Here is an 18381-nt window from a genome sequence, read left to right as displayed (position 1 = left end):
GTAGGGGATAAACATTTAGCTCTAACCCCAATAACTCATTTTTGGGAAAGATCTATGAATTCTATTTATTTATGCAAAACTACATTGTGGAATCAGGGCTAATAGGACCAAAGCTGCTCTCAAGTGGGGCAGGACTTCAACTCTCAAGCAAAACAGAAGAGTAATTAATGGAATGTAAAATACTGCATGAAATATACTGTTTGACACAAACTTTGACAGTATAAATTGCCCAGTTAATAAGGGCCATAAATACTTTTCATTCAGTATTATACTGATCTAGCACTGAAGAGCTGTTGATCATTAGCCACATGGTCCTCACTTGACTCGTAAATTCTTGTTGACACTATTTATGAATTACTATTACTGTGTCGGGTGCCTTGTTTAATGTAGAGTTTAGAGATTAAGAACAGGTTATCTGAAAACATGTTTAACCCACATCTTTTGAATAAAAATGTAAATAAACAGATACAAATGATTAAGGGAATACATAGCAGCTTAAAGTCAACCATGTTGTTGGACAATAAATAAATAAAGGATTAGGATTACAGCACAACATGGAAAAGCAGGCACAGTACATGACGGTGCATGACAATTAAAGTAAAGCTAACCTAGACAATGTTTTTACTGTAAGCTTTAATATAAAGCAGGTTTTAAAATAAGTGAAGCATTCATTGAGCCTTTGGAGAGCTGCAGGCAGTGACCTTGTGTTTTTGCTTCACACAAATGTTAGAAGATGTTGTATACTATATGTTTGATGCCCATTTAAAGCCAAAAAAAAATCAGCTTTGTCTCCTTTACTCAACTATGCGATATACACTCCCATTTCAGCAAAAGTACCCTTGTTGTATGATTGCTGCTATGCGATTTAGTCATTTACCATTGGAAATGTTTAAAAAAAAACCACTGATTACTGAGTGGAAGCTGACATAGAGTGTATACACAACACTCTTGGCCATCACCATTACACAATTTTTTATTTATGTACAACAGTGGCAGGTGTATGTGTGCTTTGAGCACTAGCTGGAGGGGGGACTTGGTTTCCTACCGCTATGCCAGCTGGTGCACCTGTTCTAAATAAGGTTAATTGGTTGATTGGTTCAGAGCAGGTTAAAGCACAGCTGGTTATGATCACATTATGTATGTGGAGTTTTTTGGTGTATGTGTATATTAGGTATGAGTGTACAAAGGTTGGTGAGCTTTACACCTCTTGGACAGTAAAAATCTGTGTGTGCAAGATGCATTAATTTGGTTTGTTTGCCTTTGTGCCTATGCAGATCTAGTCAACATTTAATATGCAATGCCATTAATGTATTCAAATTTTCCAAAAGCTTTAAGCCAAAAGAAAATGTACCAATATAATTTCCAAATATGGAATTGATAATTTCATATGTTGCTTAGGACATGATCACACCTGAAATAAGATAACACTTTAATCCTTGTATATATTATGTATATATGTACAGTATTTTACGTATTGGCATCTAACAATTACCTGGACACCAAAGACAACATTGAAATGTAAAACTCATATATGACTTGTGTTTTTTTGGTCTAAGCCCTTTAACAGATATAATACAGTAAACATTCAGCCAAATCCATCAATCTGCTTATGTAAAACAGATATCATGGAAAGGCCAGCTTAGTGTACACCAGTGGACAGATGAATGTAAATGGAAGCACTTTCACTACAAAATTGTTAATGTCAACAAGAATTTATCAGCTGAATTACTAGCCACATATTCACCGTTCAACCTAGACCAAAGGCTGGTAGATTGACAACAACTTATTTTAGACTTATATTGTGCTTGGAACACAGATACTGTATTACATCTTCCAGAAACATCTACTGTACAAAATGCCGTTTGGGCCACATGCATATCCTCATGAAAAGCCAATTTTAGAGGGAAGATGCTGCTTTAATTTACTGTAAATTAAGATCTTTTCCACATCGGCTACATCCTTACCCACCTGTCTACCAAACTGTCTGCAAAAAGTACAGCTGCTGATGAACATCCTTTCATTGCTAGATATACATAGCAAGGCAGCTTGAGGCAAATCTATCAATTTCAGATCATTATATTGTTTATGCATTATGGCATATCCAGTTATATGTATGTGGCAACTTAATAGATAGCTTGTAGAGCGATGAAATAACTAGACGGGAAAGCTGAATTAAAATGAGCCACGGGGTAAATTGCCAATCAGTTTTTTTCAAACAGTACATTTCGTAAGTACTCATTCAAGGATTTATGTTTGATAGGCAGACATGCAATCCTCTCTCGCTAATCCAGATGCTCCATGCCATTTATCTATGTATCGTATAACCACACAGTTTGTCCATCAGTCTTACCTGGTGGATAACGCTCAATGACTGGATGGTTGTCCACCTGAAGAGTGGCGTTGCCACCGCTGCGTGTGAAGCGTACTACATGGTATTTGTCGTCATTTACCATGACAGCAGGCTCATCAATGGCGATGTCATCTGTCCCCACATTGAAGATGACACCAATTTTTCCTTGATCCTGCAGATTACAAATGAAAAAAAATGTCATTAACATAATTATTAAAAATGTGCAGACTATTAGTTTTCAGACAGAAATCTAATCTAAGTGGTACAGCGTATCTTTTGTGACATGGACAGTATGTTTAGTTCTTTCTTTAGGGTGCTCCAAGGTGCTAATGTGTGGATATATCATGAAAAACAGCACATGGATTTGCAGCAGTAGGAGCACAACATTACACTTCAACTCTGCTGACTATCTACAAACTGTTAGAAAGGAATAACCTTTGTAAAATACAAATAACATAAAAACCTACAATGTGGCTCGTCAGTCATTACAGTTTGACACAGAATACCCTTTGTCAGCCTGAAGGTTAGGTGCAACAGTACCAGGTCGAGAAAGCAAATTCATTGGTACTCATTTTACAGGCAGTCAAACGGTTATGCAATGAGTGCCTGTTGTAGAGTATGTCTCACATGCACAATAGCATGTTGTGCACATAAATAAAACCTCATTACTATACACAGTATTAATAATAAGTGACTTTCAGGCTGTGTAGCTTCCCTCACTCAGCTGTGTAGTATCAAGGGCCACGAGTCTGCAGGTTTTTATTTAAACAACCTCTCCTCTCACAGCTGCACTATATCACACCTTCAAGCAGAAAGAGGAGAGGAAGTAAACAGTAAAATTGGCTGGTATAGTGTTTTATTGAAATGAAATCCTGAAGACTGCTGGTCCAGCATGGCACCCGGTGTGCACAATATTTATTGGCCCTATAGACATAAATATTTACCACAGTGGGTCTTGCACAAAGGTCTTTGCATTACATTTGGATTCCCTGGCTTTTCTTTCAGAACCGTCCACACATTTCTTGACATATTACACACATTAATATAACTGATTGTTCTCTTTCTCTCATTCTTTAAGTATGGCATTACTCACTGAAAGACCAGAAGTTCAAATATGTAGACAGAAATACTTCTTTTCTTTCCTTGATGGCGGCTGCTATTGTGGGATGTAAAACCTGTCTCAGAGTTTTGCTCTCATCCCCTAATCATATGTAAAATCCTTCTGGAAACCTTTTGAATTTAAAATAATTATTCATACTGACACAGTTGGTGTTAGAAGTGTGAAGTGTCCTCAGAGACCTTGAACGTCCAATTAATAATATAAGTTTTAAGCATGAGAAATCAACTTTCAACCTATTTCATATAAAGGAGCTCTATCTCATCTTCATATTGAAGGTTAGCAGCAGGTGGATGGCTCTTTGGATTGTCTTTCTGAATTCTGTAATCACTTGAAAGTTGTCATGAACCTAGGAGGAGGCAATGTGCGACTGATTTATGGTGCATGAAGCTGGATAATCAAATTCACACAAATCAAAAAAAAGATAAAACCCCTCTATGACAAATGTCTATCCACTCACAGTAACTCACTATGAAACTGTGAGTTAATTAAAGTCAGTGTTACTGTAGGTTAGTGGCAATCAGCAAGATGGGAGACTCCTGAGTCACATTTTATTAATTAATGTTAAGAAACCATATTATCACCTTTTTATTTACATTTAATATTTCTTACATTTTCTTTAAGAAATCTCTATTGCATTCATTGCTTACTTATATCCTGCAGATGCTGAGCAATTAGTTTGTCTATGATTTAATCACTCTTCCCAGGAAGCAAACTGATGAGTACAGGGTAGTGTGGCCTCAAGTCAAAATCAACCCATATACTCTGGACAACAATTAACGTTTCCAGGGCCAGCACACTCTTCAACAAAAGAGTTGCTTCTGTTTTGCTTACTCAGTCTTACAGCATGATTACCAAACAGCCCCAAAGCACCTTTTGACAGCTGGCAAAGCAACACTGCTGTAGCCCAGTTTTAGTAAACAAAAGCTCGGCCTTTCCAGGTCACTTTTTTCTTAATGCCCATGTGTTTGGGTATAAAGCTAGTCAGGCATATCCTCATGAAAAGCCACGCAGTCTCCCACCTAGCTGTTTTGGCATCAGCTCTAATGGAGTATTCCCTGTTTCCTTTCGGAGCTTTCAGTTTGGGATCGAAATTCAGTTGCAGCCTCCTCTAATTCATATTCGGGAAAATGATTTATTATTATAAGGATACAATTTTAATGAGATGAAAAAGAAAAACCAAAAGCTCTATGGTATTGACAATTCTTTTATGATGCAATACCACTGCGACCTGATACATTTTTAAACCGAGCACAGGGCGGATAGATCATGGTTCTTTTAAGGAGACAAGCACATCTGTCTGTCTCAGTTTGTTACCAGCCTATTGTCTTTCTCTGCATTTGATACGTTTACTCGACTCTCTACTTTACTGGAGCATTCTCCTCAGAAGCAGTTGGTAGCTTGCATCTATAGTATTGGGAATTCAGAGACTTCTTATCTTTCCTATTCCCTCTTCATTAAACTCAGCATAGCATACTGTAACATAAAAGGAACCTCATAAATACAAACATGTTTTTAATTCTGAGTGGAAAACAAGCGTCTACTCCTTTCTTTTTAAAGCAGATTACTGGATGAAAATGACAGATTGTTATAAATAATGAAAAAAAACTCACACTAAATTGTGAGCTGTTGTCTATTTCCTTTGAACTGTTAGTTATATCTAAAAAATATCTAGTTATTACTGTAAAATCTATTTCAGCTGTGGGGAAAAACTCTGATTGCAATTACAAATCTGTTATAGATATAACATTTAGCAAGCAGAGCATGCAGTCTTGTATCTAATTTATCTATCATACATTTGAAATGAGGAACCCAAAATGAATGCATGTGGAGCACATACAGAAGGCAGGTTGAGCTCTGCCTTTGAAATATGAAAGTGCCCTCCTGAAATATACAGATTCATGAGTTTTGTGTGAAGCGTTTCCACATAGTGTGAGGCAGAATATTTATTAAGAAAGACTTCCCTATTCGAAAAATGCATAAGAAATCAAATCTTAAGGAATCACTGAGGTCCACCAAAACCTCATCAGCTTACTGTATTATTAATTAACTTCATCATCCTTTCTACTGTAGTTTGAAGCTCTGCTGTGAAATATTGCTTTTTCTAATTGTCATCATTTTGCACAATTAATCCTCTGTTTTTGTTTTAGCTTTTAGTCACTCATTAAAAACATGACCATTTGAAAGTAGTGTTAGCCTCTCTAATGTACTCTCTGGTGAATATGGTCTGTTTCTTTTGTACAGAGTAATTGGTCTTTAAAGCTTGTTTATGTGGAGTTTCATCCACAAAGTTCCAGTTTCAATTAACCATGGGGCCATTGTAACACAGCAATCTTCTGTATATGACGTGATGATTTTTTTTTTTGCCGTTTTAATGAAGAATTATAAACACTGACAATCAGATGCTACATTTACCAGCTTAAAAATGTCATCTCTAATTGATCAATCTAGCGCTAGACTAATGTGACGTTTTATCTTGATTGCACTAATAGTCATATCAATCAAAAGCATTTCAAACTCAATGAAAGTGCTCTGTTTGTTACAAGGTGCCCACATTTATTATGACTGTTAAGGTAGTTTATTAAGGAAGAGTTTTAACTCCTTTATTACATGATTTACCTTGTTTAATAAAGTTCCACTGTGATTATTCCTCACATTGTGGTTTTGAATGGAAAGCTTGATATCCGAGGAAGATTATAAGAAGGGAATTTTGTTCTCAGGCACCTCATCTGAAAGCCCCAAATCCCTGTAGCACATACAACTCATATATCATTTGTTTCCTTTACTATTTTCAACTCTCCCTTGTGGCCAGTGTTATTTTGATCAGAGTACCACTTCTCTCTGTCTTCACCTAGTTTCCACAGTCTTCCTCTTCTTCAATGGGCAAGCAGAGGAAGAAAACAGACTGATATAGGGCTGGGCAATATATCGATATTATATTGATATCATGATATGAGACTGGATATCGTTTTAGGTTTTGGATATCGTAATATCGTGATATGACACAAGGGTTGTCTTTCCTGGTTTTAATGGCTGGATTACAGTAAAGTGATGTCATTTTTTTTAATTTACCAGACTGTTCTAGCTTTTCTATTATTTGCCTTTACCCACTAAGTTATTATATACAAATTAATGATGATTATTTATAAAAAATCTCATTGTGTAAATATTTTTTTGTAAGCAACCACCTGTCAACCCAACACTATCGTTGCAATATCAATATCGAGGTATATGGTCAACAATATCGTGATGTTAGATTTTTTCCATATTGCCCAGCTCTAGACTGATAAAATGTGGAATTAATTATATGCATAAATGAACTACAAGAAATGACAATTTGGGTCCCTACAAAACAAGAAGGTGGGACTTTAATGAAGCTTAGTAGAGAAACCAAAAAAGACTTCAACACCATCTGAACTCTTTTTGATTCCCCTCCACCGATCAGTAATAAGGTGTCAAAGTAAGCAATCTGTCAGGGTGCAAGGGCTTGGCGGATACTGGCAGAAAATCTTTTCAGCTGGCTTTGCATGCAGGCAGCAGCCTTTGCATTTACTAGCAACAGTCCAAGGCTGGCAAGGTCAGTTTCACACTTCTTAAACTGGAAATACAATTTAAATGAGACAGTTAGGAAAACATCCAGGGGAGGATATTTGTACCAAACATGTCTAGATAAATGCAGCAGCCAGATTCTTAAACCAAGCACAAATACGTGAACATTTTTTTCATATCAGTGTCCATATTATACTACCTTAGCTTCCCTCTTTTGAAGGCCACAGTTAACTATCATAAAACACCAACTTGAAATAGTGAATGCAAGAATATTAGTTAATATCAAAATATGTACTGGATTGGATTGGAAGACACTATTAATGATAAGTGAAATTTCTGTTTCCGTCCGAGGGGGATAAGATATCTTTTTCCATCCAAACCCTGAAATTTGGTTTAACAGGTTAGCCTGGGGCCATGGAAACCTCATCCTGCAATATTGGGTTTATCTGGTAGACTTCTAAAAGGCCAGGGCTGATGTAATCCAGCGTGACCCACAACACTCATACTCTAGCTCCCGATTGCAGACCCTACCACTTCGCAGTTATATTAAAACAGAGTAAATAAAACAATATCATTGCTTGATTTGTGGGTGCACCAAAGAAGAGAGGTAGGATTATGAAAATACATGTTGTTACGGGAAAAAAATACACAGTCTTGCTTTTTGAACAAATGCAGATTAACTTCAAAACCAGTTATATTCATGTGAAGATACAAACTTATTTTTTATTTTTTATTGTTAATATCACAGATTAAATTATGCTACAATTCCATCTGCTCAGATTGTGTGTGTGAATGCATGAACACAGGGATTCATTTGTGTACATGGGCTCAGCTATTGCAAGATAATCATGCTTGTTTTATATATTTAATACCTTAAATGCATTCAGTAGATTTGCCAAAAATACATTTGGAGATACTCCTCCTTCCGCCATTAAGAGGTTATAAATAGTTAAAACAGTTCAGTGCAGTTTGGAAATAATAACTTGGGAATATTATATGCAGAAAATGCTCTGCTTTTGAGGACAGGATCTGTGAGTTTATGAAGCTTTCTTTACAACAAAGTGTCTGCTAATAAGAGTCCAACTCCAGTTGCAATTTTGGTCCTGTACTTTGACAACAGGTGTGATTTTAATTATTACACCACACACAGACGTTTGACAAATCTCCCCTGTGGTCTTCATCATGGCACATCTGTCCTGTGGCTACATGCTAAAAAGGCTGATTTCCCTTTAGGAAAGACACAGTTGCTGGCAGCTGCTGAGGAGTCACTTGGTTCCACCGACAGACACACGTGTTTATCACCAGAAAGCATCTCTGAATCATCTACTGCTCTATTGTATCTCTATCTTGTGGTAATAATTTATTTGTTCCTATTTTATCTCAATGTTTGGACTCAGGCGCCATTAATCAGTGAATCACACAAGCTGTGACAAACGCTGTGCCAAGTTAGAATAAAGGCACATTCAAGATAAAACTTCAAAATAAGAGATTAAAATTTCATTTAATCAATATTGCAGCATCAGTACTATATCTGAAAGTATTTTTGTGCTTTTATCAACATATCTAGGAAGACAGTATGATATTTCCCCCATTTTGGTTAAAACAACTTTATCCAAATCCTTTTTACTGTTGCGGTCTTTTCTACCACTTTTAATTTACAACAATTACATTATTGCTACTGACAATACTTGTATGACACTATACTTTCAGCTGTACTAACCCAAATTGCATAAGAGCAATCTAAATATGAAAACTGAAGAAATCTTTTATCTTTTTTTGATTTTGAGCTCCTTTTCCCACAAAAAAAATAAGAATTAAATTAAAATGATTTCAGTGTTAGTCACCAGCTGCGTACGCCCAAAAACTGGAAAAATATTGCTCATAATAATGTTGCTCACTGATATGCATTATGTAGACAATGGTAGAACATGATCTGGAAGTTTGTTATCTTGTTTGCAGACAGAGTGGACTAGTTTCCACTGCTCCAGTTAGCTGCCCACTTCACAATGTCCTGATTTTCACAAGATCTAAGTATTTACCTCTACCCTGATCAAGAAGGCCAGCGTCTCTTCTTTCTGAGGAGACTCAAGAAGGTCCACCTGTCTCCTCAGATCCTAATGAACTTCTACTGCTGCACCATCGAAAGCATCCTCACCAACTGTGTCACAGTTTGGTATGGCAACTGCTCTGCACATGACCGGAAAGCACTGCAGAGGGTGGTGAAAACTGCCCAACGCATCACCGGTTCCTCACTCCCCTCCATCAAGACCATACAGGGCAAGTGATGCTTGTGTAAGGCGCGCAGCATCATCAAGGACTGTTCCCACCCCAACCACAGCCTGTTCACCCCACTCCCATCCGGGAGGCGTCTCAGAACTCTCCGCACCCGAACCAGGAGGTTCAGAGGAAGCTTTTTTCCTGCGGTTGTCACCCTACTGAACTCTAGCTCTGCATCCCGGTGACAATTTAACCTACTAAGCACACTGCACATAGCTGTACATACTGTACATATCTGTATATGGTTCATTCGGAATATCCATATTTATTCTGTTTTTCTTATTATATATTCTGTTAATACACTGCATATATCTCTATCTATATTATTCTTACTATTAGTATAATGCCACTGCTGCTACATTGCACATATCTGTACATGTTGTTCATACATTGTTCATATTACATAGCCATATGTATTCTGCTCTTATAACACTGCAATATATTTCTTGTCCTGCCTATGCTCCACCTGTCTTTGTACTTGTACTCTGCACAATGACAATAAAGTTGAATCTAAATATTTTTTTTTTACACATGCTTTACATGCTTTTATAATTAGAAATATAATGTTTATTTGTGTCCCTGTTCACAGAGTAACACATTCAATAGCACAATAGGAAAGACCATAAGTGCTATTCAATTTGTGACTTGCTGTACAGGTAATTATGTCTGCCCTCAAATATTCAAAACATGATTTTGAACTTAAAATAAAAGGCTAAACATATCTGACAATCTCTGCGCAATCTCTGTCATTCTTACATTGATTGTCTATGTTACATTTTGGAAATATAAGCTTCCTGATTTCTGGGTTTGGAAACCAGAAAAGGAATGTGCACAACTATTTATAGTATTGCCTAAGATCATGTGAATAGTGACATTTATGCTTAAAGCCCCAAACTCTGCTTCCCATACTTACTATGTGCAGCTGAAGATAGTCTCCGAGCCCATGGGTGCTCTCCACTCGCACCAAGATGGCATCCTTCTGCTGAGTGCTGAAGCCCACGGCTAACCGGTCGGCTCGGGTGCTCGGCCGCTCATTCGGGGCCCAGGTGAACGTGATGAGAGCCCCCCCTTTCCCAAAGATGTACGTGGTCCCAGCTAGGGAAAAAAAGACAGAAGGAGAAAAAAGATTTGCTGTATATTTTTTCAGTTCCATTGCCAATATGAAGATGAGATTTAGATTTGTCCTCTCACCACAGCAAACTAACCCTGCTCCCCACTGCACAGACACTATCTTTCATTTGTCAAAATAATGCAGGAGGCAGAGAGAAACCAGGATTTATTAAAAGGGTTTGCTTTACTCTTAAATCACAGTTAAGTAGCCTAATTTGCTTGTATGATGAAGCTTTACATTCACAGATGTAACCAAATGACAACAGTTTTATTGTGATTCCACATGGCTCTCACTGCAAATACTGAGGCTGGGTCTGACACTGTGGACATCCAAAAATGAGGGCATAGTTTAGGATTTCATAGAATTAAGCACATAATACAGGATGGGACATATTAAATACAGATTTTCAAATTTATATAATTCTTTTTTTTTTAAACAGTTTTCACATTAACCATCATAAACGCATCAATACATGCTTGCTCTTGGGGGGACTTGTTGGGTCTTTGTACATGATAGAGTGTGGTCTAGACCTACGCTATCTGTAAAGTGTCCTGAGATAACTCCTGTTGTGATTTGACACTATAAATGACAGTGAATTAAAATTTCATAATATATTGTAACTATTTCCTAACATGAAAAATGTATCATTTAGTGTAATTATCAATCGCCTGGTCTCTACTTCACCTCTAGCTTCACCTCTTCGTCAAACATCATCTGCAGTAATTAAGCGCTATCAAGCTATTTTGTTTATGTGCTTTATATTTATGGGGGCGCCCACACTTGTTTACATGTTTTGACCTTTTGACCTTCGTTGTTGCTGGTACATCATCCATGCAACATCCAGGTACATGGGATTCCTAATAATTAAAGATTTTACTTTCCAATTCGCTTAATATAAAATGTGAAAAAGGAAATGATTAATGTGAAAAAACATCAACCTAAACCTGATTAAAATTCTTCCAACTTGCATGATAACTTTTATCATGCAATTTATTCATATGCACTCAGAAGGATCCTAGTTCTTGAGATGAATGAGTTGGTGTTAATTCTTCATTTACAAGTCCTGCTGGAATCACTGAAATCCCTGTGAAAAACCATGCAGGCTTGTGTTAAAATCCATTTGCTGCTCAGCTTGTAAATTAGACACCTTTTCATGATGTGATATGATTTCTTGCTAACCTCTCCGTCACCTTAGACTGTTCATTAAATATGAATTAGCAATATGATTTCATTTGTGTTGTGTGAGAGCAACAAAATCAGAGCTATATTCCATTTAATGCAGTCCATGCAAGTTTAAGTTAAGTCAAAGTTAGCTTTCTCAGTGTCGAGGGCTTCGGACTGCAGGTGCTATTGTGCTGCAAATAGAGAGACAAACTGCTGTCCTCAGATGAAAACATTACGCTCCTATTGATGCGTAGTCAATATGTTACATGAGAAACAACAAATACAGTACCTTTATTAATACATCACAAATACATGTTATGCCTTGCCTTGCCTTGCCTAAGACCTAAATGTTGTTTTTACAACTGATTTTCTTCAATTCCTGAATGTCTTAAGTGAAGCACAGAAAAACACTTGAGACAAAATTGTAGCCTCAATTTTAACCATGTATGAAGACTTGAGTATTCTTCTGTTCAGTATAATGGGCACTCACCACACAGGCTTGTTACTGACAGGATGCAATTTCTGGATGGATGCCTTTTTAACATTAAACACTTAATCCAAAGACTTGAAAACACCTTGTACTGACTTTGACTTTAATTGAAAGGAAAGCGTTTGTTTCTAACCAAATTTTTCTCACTGAGGTTTCATGTCTGGGATTTGCAGTCAAATGTGAGTCGGTGACATTAGTTACGTCAAGGAGTCTCAATGAGTGGTTTTATTGGTTTCTTTCTGTGAATGTTATCTGCTTCTGGCCTCTTAGTCTGTCCTCATTTCTGCTCAATGAATCACTTTTCTTTCCGCTTGAGTATAGACCTCTTCGCTTTTTACACGGATTTGAAATGGATTTTTGGACACAACATCATGCACCCATGTACAATCTAATACATTCTACTAAAACAGCCATGCATTAAATACTATTATGCTGATAATGTATGTTGCACTACAACAATCACAACAAAAATCAAACATTGAGCTTCACACAGGCTATTATACTGCATTTCATTACACTGTACAACCCTTCATGATTTGTTTGTTCTTGTGAAACCAAACAAAAAATCAGGCAAGCCATAATGTGGTCAATCACCTTATTTTGAGACCCAATTTCACATCAGGTGTCATTTCCAATTTCTCCATGCAATATAGCCTTAAACATCAATTTAAATAGGATACTCAGGAGAATCAAACCTTGTGAACTTTTTGTACCCAATTTTAGATGCCTGAAAGCTGGTGTAGATCATTACACACATTGCATTCTGCAATGTAGTGAGTAAAATGTCGCTATTATATAACTGGATCATTTTGATCGTAACTAAGCTATCATAAAAAAAAAATTACAAAAATGATTACAAAAAACCACACATGAATGTATTTGTAACATGTTAAATGTGGACCACCAATTCACATTTGATCATATCATACACAGAAAAATTTTCAGATATTTCACATGTGAAATCTAAGACATCTCATGTGAAAAAATCTACTACATATGATTTAACATGTGATAATGTACTTACATGATATGGGATGATGGTAGAGTTGGAAAAATGACCATATTAACAACTTGCGAGCGTTCACGTCATCAAGACGGTTATATGATTACAAAGTTGGCCGTAAGAGAATTAAAATACTATGCATTGACGATATTACGCCATAACAATTAAATTTGGGTTTAATTACATTGACGGTCTTCGGTGGATGTGAAGCATCTGTATTTGATTGAATTTCAGGGATGTCCTTGCTAGTAAGTGCCAAGTCGGATATATCGGAGTTTACCAGTTATCTACAGGCTACATGTGTTTTTGGTTTGCACAAGTGAAACCATGAATTGCACATGTTATTTTTTCGTAACACCGTTAAGAACTTAGAAAATGATTTCTTCCAATGTATAGAAAAAGGTTTTCTGTTGTCAAGGAAACACCTCACTACAACAACCTAATGAACATGGGAACTGTAGTGTTTTGTGCAGTGCTGTAGGAACATGAGCACACAAAGAAAAGGTCAAAGGGTGAATAGGAGGTAACACATACTCTTGTAATGTGCATCATAAAATATTGAATACTAATACACCTGCAGGAAATCACAGAAGCATCTGTCTATAGACAGCAGTAACTCCTGCATTAGACATAATGTAAAAGCATTTCATTACACCTTTCTGCCTCTATCTTCTGTCTCCTGCTATCTCTGCTCTTCTCTCTGACCTGCATCAAATAAAGCAGACACTAAATCAGTCTTGTTAAGATTATTACCATAAACATCACAGTTCTCTCCCTTGACACAGCTCTCCTCTATCTCTCTCTCTCTCTCTGCTATCTCACGGGAGCGCTCTGCCCGGCTCTCATGGCCATACACTGCATCTGTGCTCGAATAATGGGGCTCCCTTGGAGATTCTCAACTGCAATGTGTGCTGTATATCACTGGAAACCTTGATAATTAATTATATTGTACACAGGCATTGTTATACTCTTGATGCTTGCCATTATTCATGAATATAATATAGGTGGTGCGTTAGCATATTCACTGTAAACATTCACTTGTAAGCATATTAAAGCTCTTTTGTTGGTTTAATATATTACAGAGAGCAGCAGAATTATATGGTGATATGATAGGTTCATCTGCTTTTTATAGACATTGTGATGGTGGAAATGCAGCTCAGAGATTTCTATAAAGCAAGCATGATGTTGTGTCTTTCTAGATGTCTATACAACAAATTCAACAGTATGGATTCTTTGTTTGTGCCAAGATGCATGCTACCCACTCAAACATCATGTCCTTTTCATTTGTGCTCTCAGCCAGCTGAATACGCCAGAGACGAGGCAACATGCTCATAGGACTTGCAAAATACACTGAGACGCTGGTGATAATTTGCATTACACATAACAGTTCTGATGTGAAAAGGTTTAAACGCGCCCACTGAGCCTCCTGTTGTAGAGAATCGGACAATTCATGTGACCTGAGTTTGTGAGAGAGTATTAGCTCTCATACTAATCATGACATTTTAGAGGCTGGAAAAGAATCATGACATTCAAATGGCCACTAGTATTAGCTGTAACGTTACAAACAGCAGCAGTGGAATGAACAGTAAATTACTCATACTCTTATAGCAATTTAATCACATTTTCTGGAGATAGTAAACCACACTAGTAGAGTACAGAGATGTTTATAGTTGAGTGCACCAATGGTTATATATGGGCGAGGTTTTTCACAGTCATAAACATTTCTGAACGGCCTCCAGTAGGGAAAAATGACAAAAGGGTCGCTGTGGAGGCATTAGGCAAAGCCAGTTCAACAAGGGCACTCTACTGGAAAATCAAAACTGATTGATTAAAGCTACATTGTATAAGAATTTCTCCCATCTAGCGGTGAAATTGTATATGACAACCAACTGAATATTACTTTCTAGCCCTTCCTCCTACGGTGGCCGAACCCGAAATTAGCTCTTTCCATCGTTTACACGCAGCTGTTCTAGCCACTCCAATATTAACTTTGGTCTTGTTGCTTTGTCTGTCACGTTGTCGTTTTAATTCTCTTTTTTGCCTCCCTGGCGAGTAATCTCCCCCTTACATTTGTCATGGTGCCAATAGGTGTAGAGTGCAAAATGCTGAGGTATGTCCCTCTTTGGCTAATGTGGCGCTACATGGCTGCCGTCATTCGAGCGAGTCTTTCCTATGTATTCTGAATGATTCTGAATGTCAGATTCTACGCTTACGAGAATACTTTGATTAGTTGGTGGAAGTAATTACACATGAATGAGTACATATTTGTGAAAGAACAAAGGGGTTTTTGCTAAGAACTCAAAAAATTACACAATGTAGGTTCAAGAATATGAACTCACATTAATCTCTAAGTTGTGAGCAGTTTAGCAGAAATGGGGAGTTATGGAGAGATATTAAGTTTGAATTTGTCGTCTGACTTATGGTATCTAAGGCACACATCTTCCATGGTCTATTAAATACAGCTCAGTGAAATGATGAGAATGAATGGTGCAGTGTAAAGCCTGACAGAGAGGACATACGGTCTTCAAGTTAAAATATTGTGTCATCACAGCGAACTGAGACTTTAGGAATCAAATCAATTGAATTGGATCAATTAAAAGCCACAATGACAATCTTGTGAATGTTAAATAACTGCAGATACAGCTGGCGCATGCAGACTTCAGCTGTATTATGGTTCAATTGCTGTCTTTTCTTTCGATCAGCAAGATGTATCCAAACTGTCAGTTCTCCAATTGAACGTCTGCAGCTCAGAGCGCCTCAAATGATCCCCTTCTTCTATAATAACGTTAAAGTTTCTCCCACTCAACCTTCAGATGATTTGGGTCATGGTGAAACTGAACTTAAATGCAATTCTGAAATACTGCATTTATGCTTCCTCTTATTGCAAAAGTTGCAAAGTAATTTCCCAAAAATGCACCACAACAGCCTTTATGTCAAGAATACTTGTGGCCTTGCTTTTTTACAGCTTTTCAGATTTATGTCTCTGAATTTTTATACAGTTATTACTGGAATATTTGTGTCAGTTGTCAGCTAAATTAGCTGGTCTTTCCTTATATTCCCACCTATAACTGTATTAGCACAAATACTGCACATTGTATATTAAAAATGTATTTAACGTGTTCTGGAGGTCACATTTAGGTCTGCAGATTGGACCAAGATTTGCAATAGAAGCTTCCCAAAATGTACTTTGATTTCTATACATGAAAAGAATTTTAAGTTTTTCCATAGGACTTATTTTCCACCTGTTCACCTCCAGAAAATGTTTCCCCACAGTTCAAATCTTTGTTATAAATGTAAAACACACAAGGTTACATTTATTCACCTGTTCTGGCCATGTGACCGCATCCAGACATTTTGGAAAGACGTTCAATATGTGGTCCAGGAGGTTATCAGAAAACAGTTTACATTATCCCCATCATTTTATCTGTTAAACCATACTTCGGAAAATTGTTTTGACGCGGACACCAACTATCTGTTGATGAGTCTTTTATTTCTAGATAAAAAATGTATTTTACTGAGGTGGTCTGCCCCGTAAGCCCAACGGTTGGTATGTGGTTGTCACAGATATCGTCTCTTCTCCCTTTGGAGAAACTGATTTATGACCTCAGTCATAATTCCGACAGATTTTGGAGACCACTACATTGGTTTACATGGTTAATCTGTATGTACTTATTTCTTGTACAGTACTAGTTAGTTTGTTATTATATATATATATATATATATATATATATATATATATATATATATATAATATATATATATATATATATATATATATATATATATATATATATATATATATATATATATATATATATATATATATATATATATATATTTTTATAAACAGTTTATTGTCATTGAAATATTTTCAGTGAACCAAAGTCGCCTACATCAAATGTCAGTTGTCAACAATGTGTCACCAACTGGGAAACTCTGTTAGCAAAATCTAGCCCGAGTTTCCCACCTCTGATTCCCACAGGAAGTGATGTTAATGGACGTGTTCACTGGGAAAAATGTTTTTCCGATGTCCATGAACGCACGGAAATATCAGCCTCTTTGTTTAGTGTTTACTCCCTTATTGCCAGAGCTTTATTAAATGGCAACTCTGCAAATTTGACCGTTTAATCTAACCCTAACCCTAACCCGTTTACAGGTCTTTTCGTATAAAGCCTTTTGTGACTCCAGGAGGAGCTGTGCTAAATCGGATATGTTAAATGCCAGTTGGGACTGAAGAGAAGTTTTTAAAGTTAAAAAATGTGGGGGTGTGGAGTTTGAAAGAAATGAGTTTACCAGACCTCTGTAGCCTGCTCTTCATCTCTGCTTGATGCTAGCAGCTCAAGGCTACAGACCTAGAGTATCTCCACAGCGCTGTGTCAGTGCTGGAGTATGGTCTGGCTGCACAAGTTATTATTCTAGGATAATGGAAAAAAAACGCTCTGGCTTGTTTGCATTTCTTTAAACCAAACAGAATTGTTTTGGCCGGCGCTAAGCCACGGATGCAGTGACCGTGGCCTTGCAAAATAGAAAGTGCAGATAGCGGAAGTGGAGGAGAATGGTGCCGGATGTCAGGCTTTATCCCAGCACTGTACATCGGGTAAGCCAGACTACTACTAGGATAACGCACCCAAACATTTGACCGAATTGTTAAATGCGTGAAATAAGAAAGATGATATATCTGGTTCTGCTGCATCGATTTTGATATTTATTTTAAAAAAAACACATCAAGTCCATCATGAGTCTGACAATGTTATAGCAGTGCAACGCTAAGATGGTGGGGTCTTCTTTTAAGTTACTGCTTATGCAAAGTTAACATTTCCTGAACATTTCCTACAACTGCTGTTTCACATTCAAAGCATTCAAGGGTAGCTACACAGGGTAGCTTTTATTTCAAAGCAAACAACTGTAATTATCAATCAAAAATGCATCTATAAAAAACAACGTGAATTTGTTTGACGGGGTTGTAAGCAGATACACCTGTTGTTTTTCTGTTGTATTTCTGACAAGGTAGTTGCTCAAGGAGTGTTTGCTGTAGTGTTAAACCACACTTGTTAACATGGCGACCACAGGTGTTGCCAGCTCAACTTGGACTGAAACCTTAAAGATTACATATTTAATAGTAACGACAGGGGACTTTATATCCAATGACAAATCTGATTTCTGAGATACTAAAAAGATATTAAGCAGTGATAGGCATCCCTATATTGCTTATATACTGGAAACAAAGGAACACTCATGGTGCTGTTTTGCATTTTGGCAAAACCAAATTAAACCAAGAGATTATTTTCTTGAGAACTTTAAGGACTTCAATATCCTTAAG

General features: G+C 37.0%; 1 protein-coding gene across 5 annotated transcripts in view; it reads right to left on the bottom strand.

Moving 5' to 3' along the window:
• Positions 1 to 18381, bottom strand: part of nrxn2a (neurexin 2a) — a 121618-nt gene that overhangs the window by 7973 nt on the left and 95264 nt on the right. For all 5 annotated transcript variants that reach the window (XM_028594695.1, XM_028594697.1, XM_028594696.1 and 2 more), the window contains 2 exons: positions 10207 to 10388; positions 2351 to 2522 (listed from right to left, as the gene is read on the bottom strand). In XM_028594695.1, coding sequence (XP_028450496.1) covers positions 2351 to 2522; positions 10207 to 10388 — 354 coding nt within the window. The remainder of the gene's footprint in view (positions 1 to 2350; positions 2523 to 10206; positions 10389 to 18381) is intronic.

The sequence above is a fragment of the Perca flavescens genome, chromosome 13 (genome assembly GCF_004354835.1).
Source record: "Perca flavescens isolate YP-PL-M2 chromosome 13, PFLA_1.0, whole genome shotgun sequence".
Classification (NCBI taxonomy): Eukaryota; Metazoa; Chordata; class Actinopteri; order Perciformes; family Percidae; genus Perca; species Perca flavescens.
Note: the sequence above shows the minus strand (reverse complement) of the source record. Positions and strands in the feature narration are given on the sequence as shown.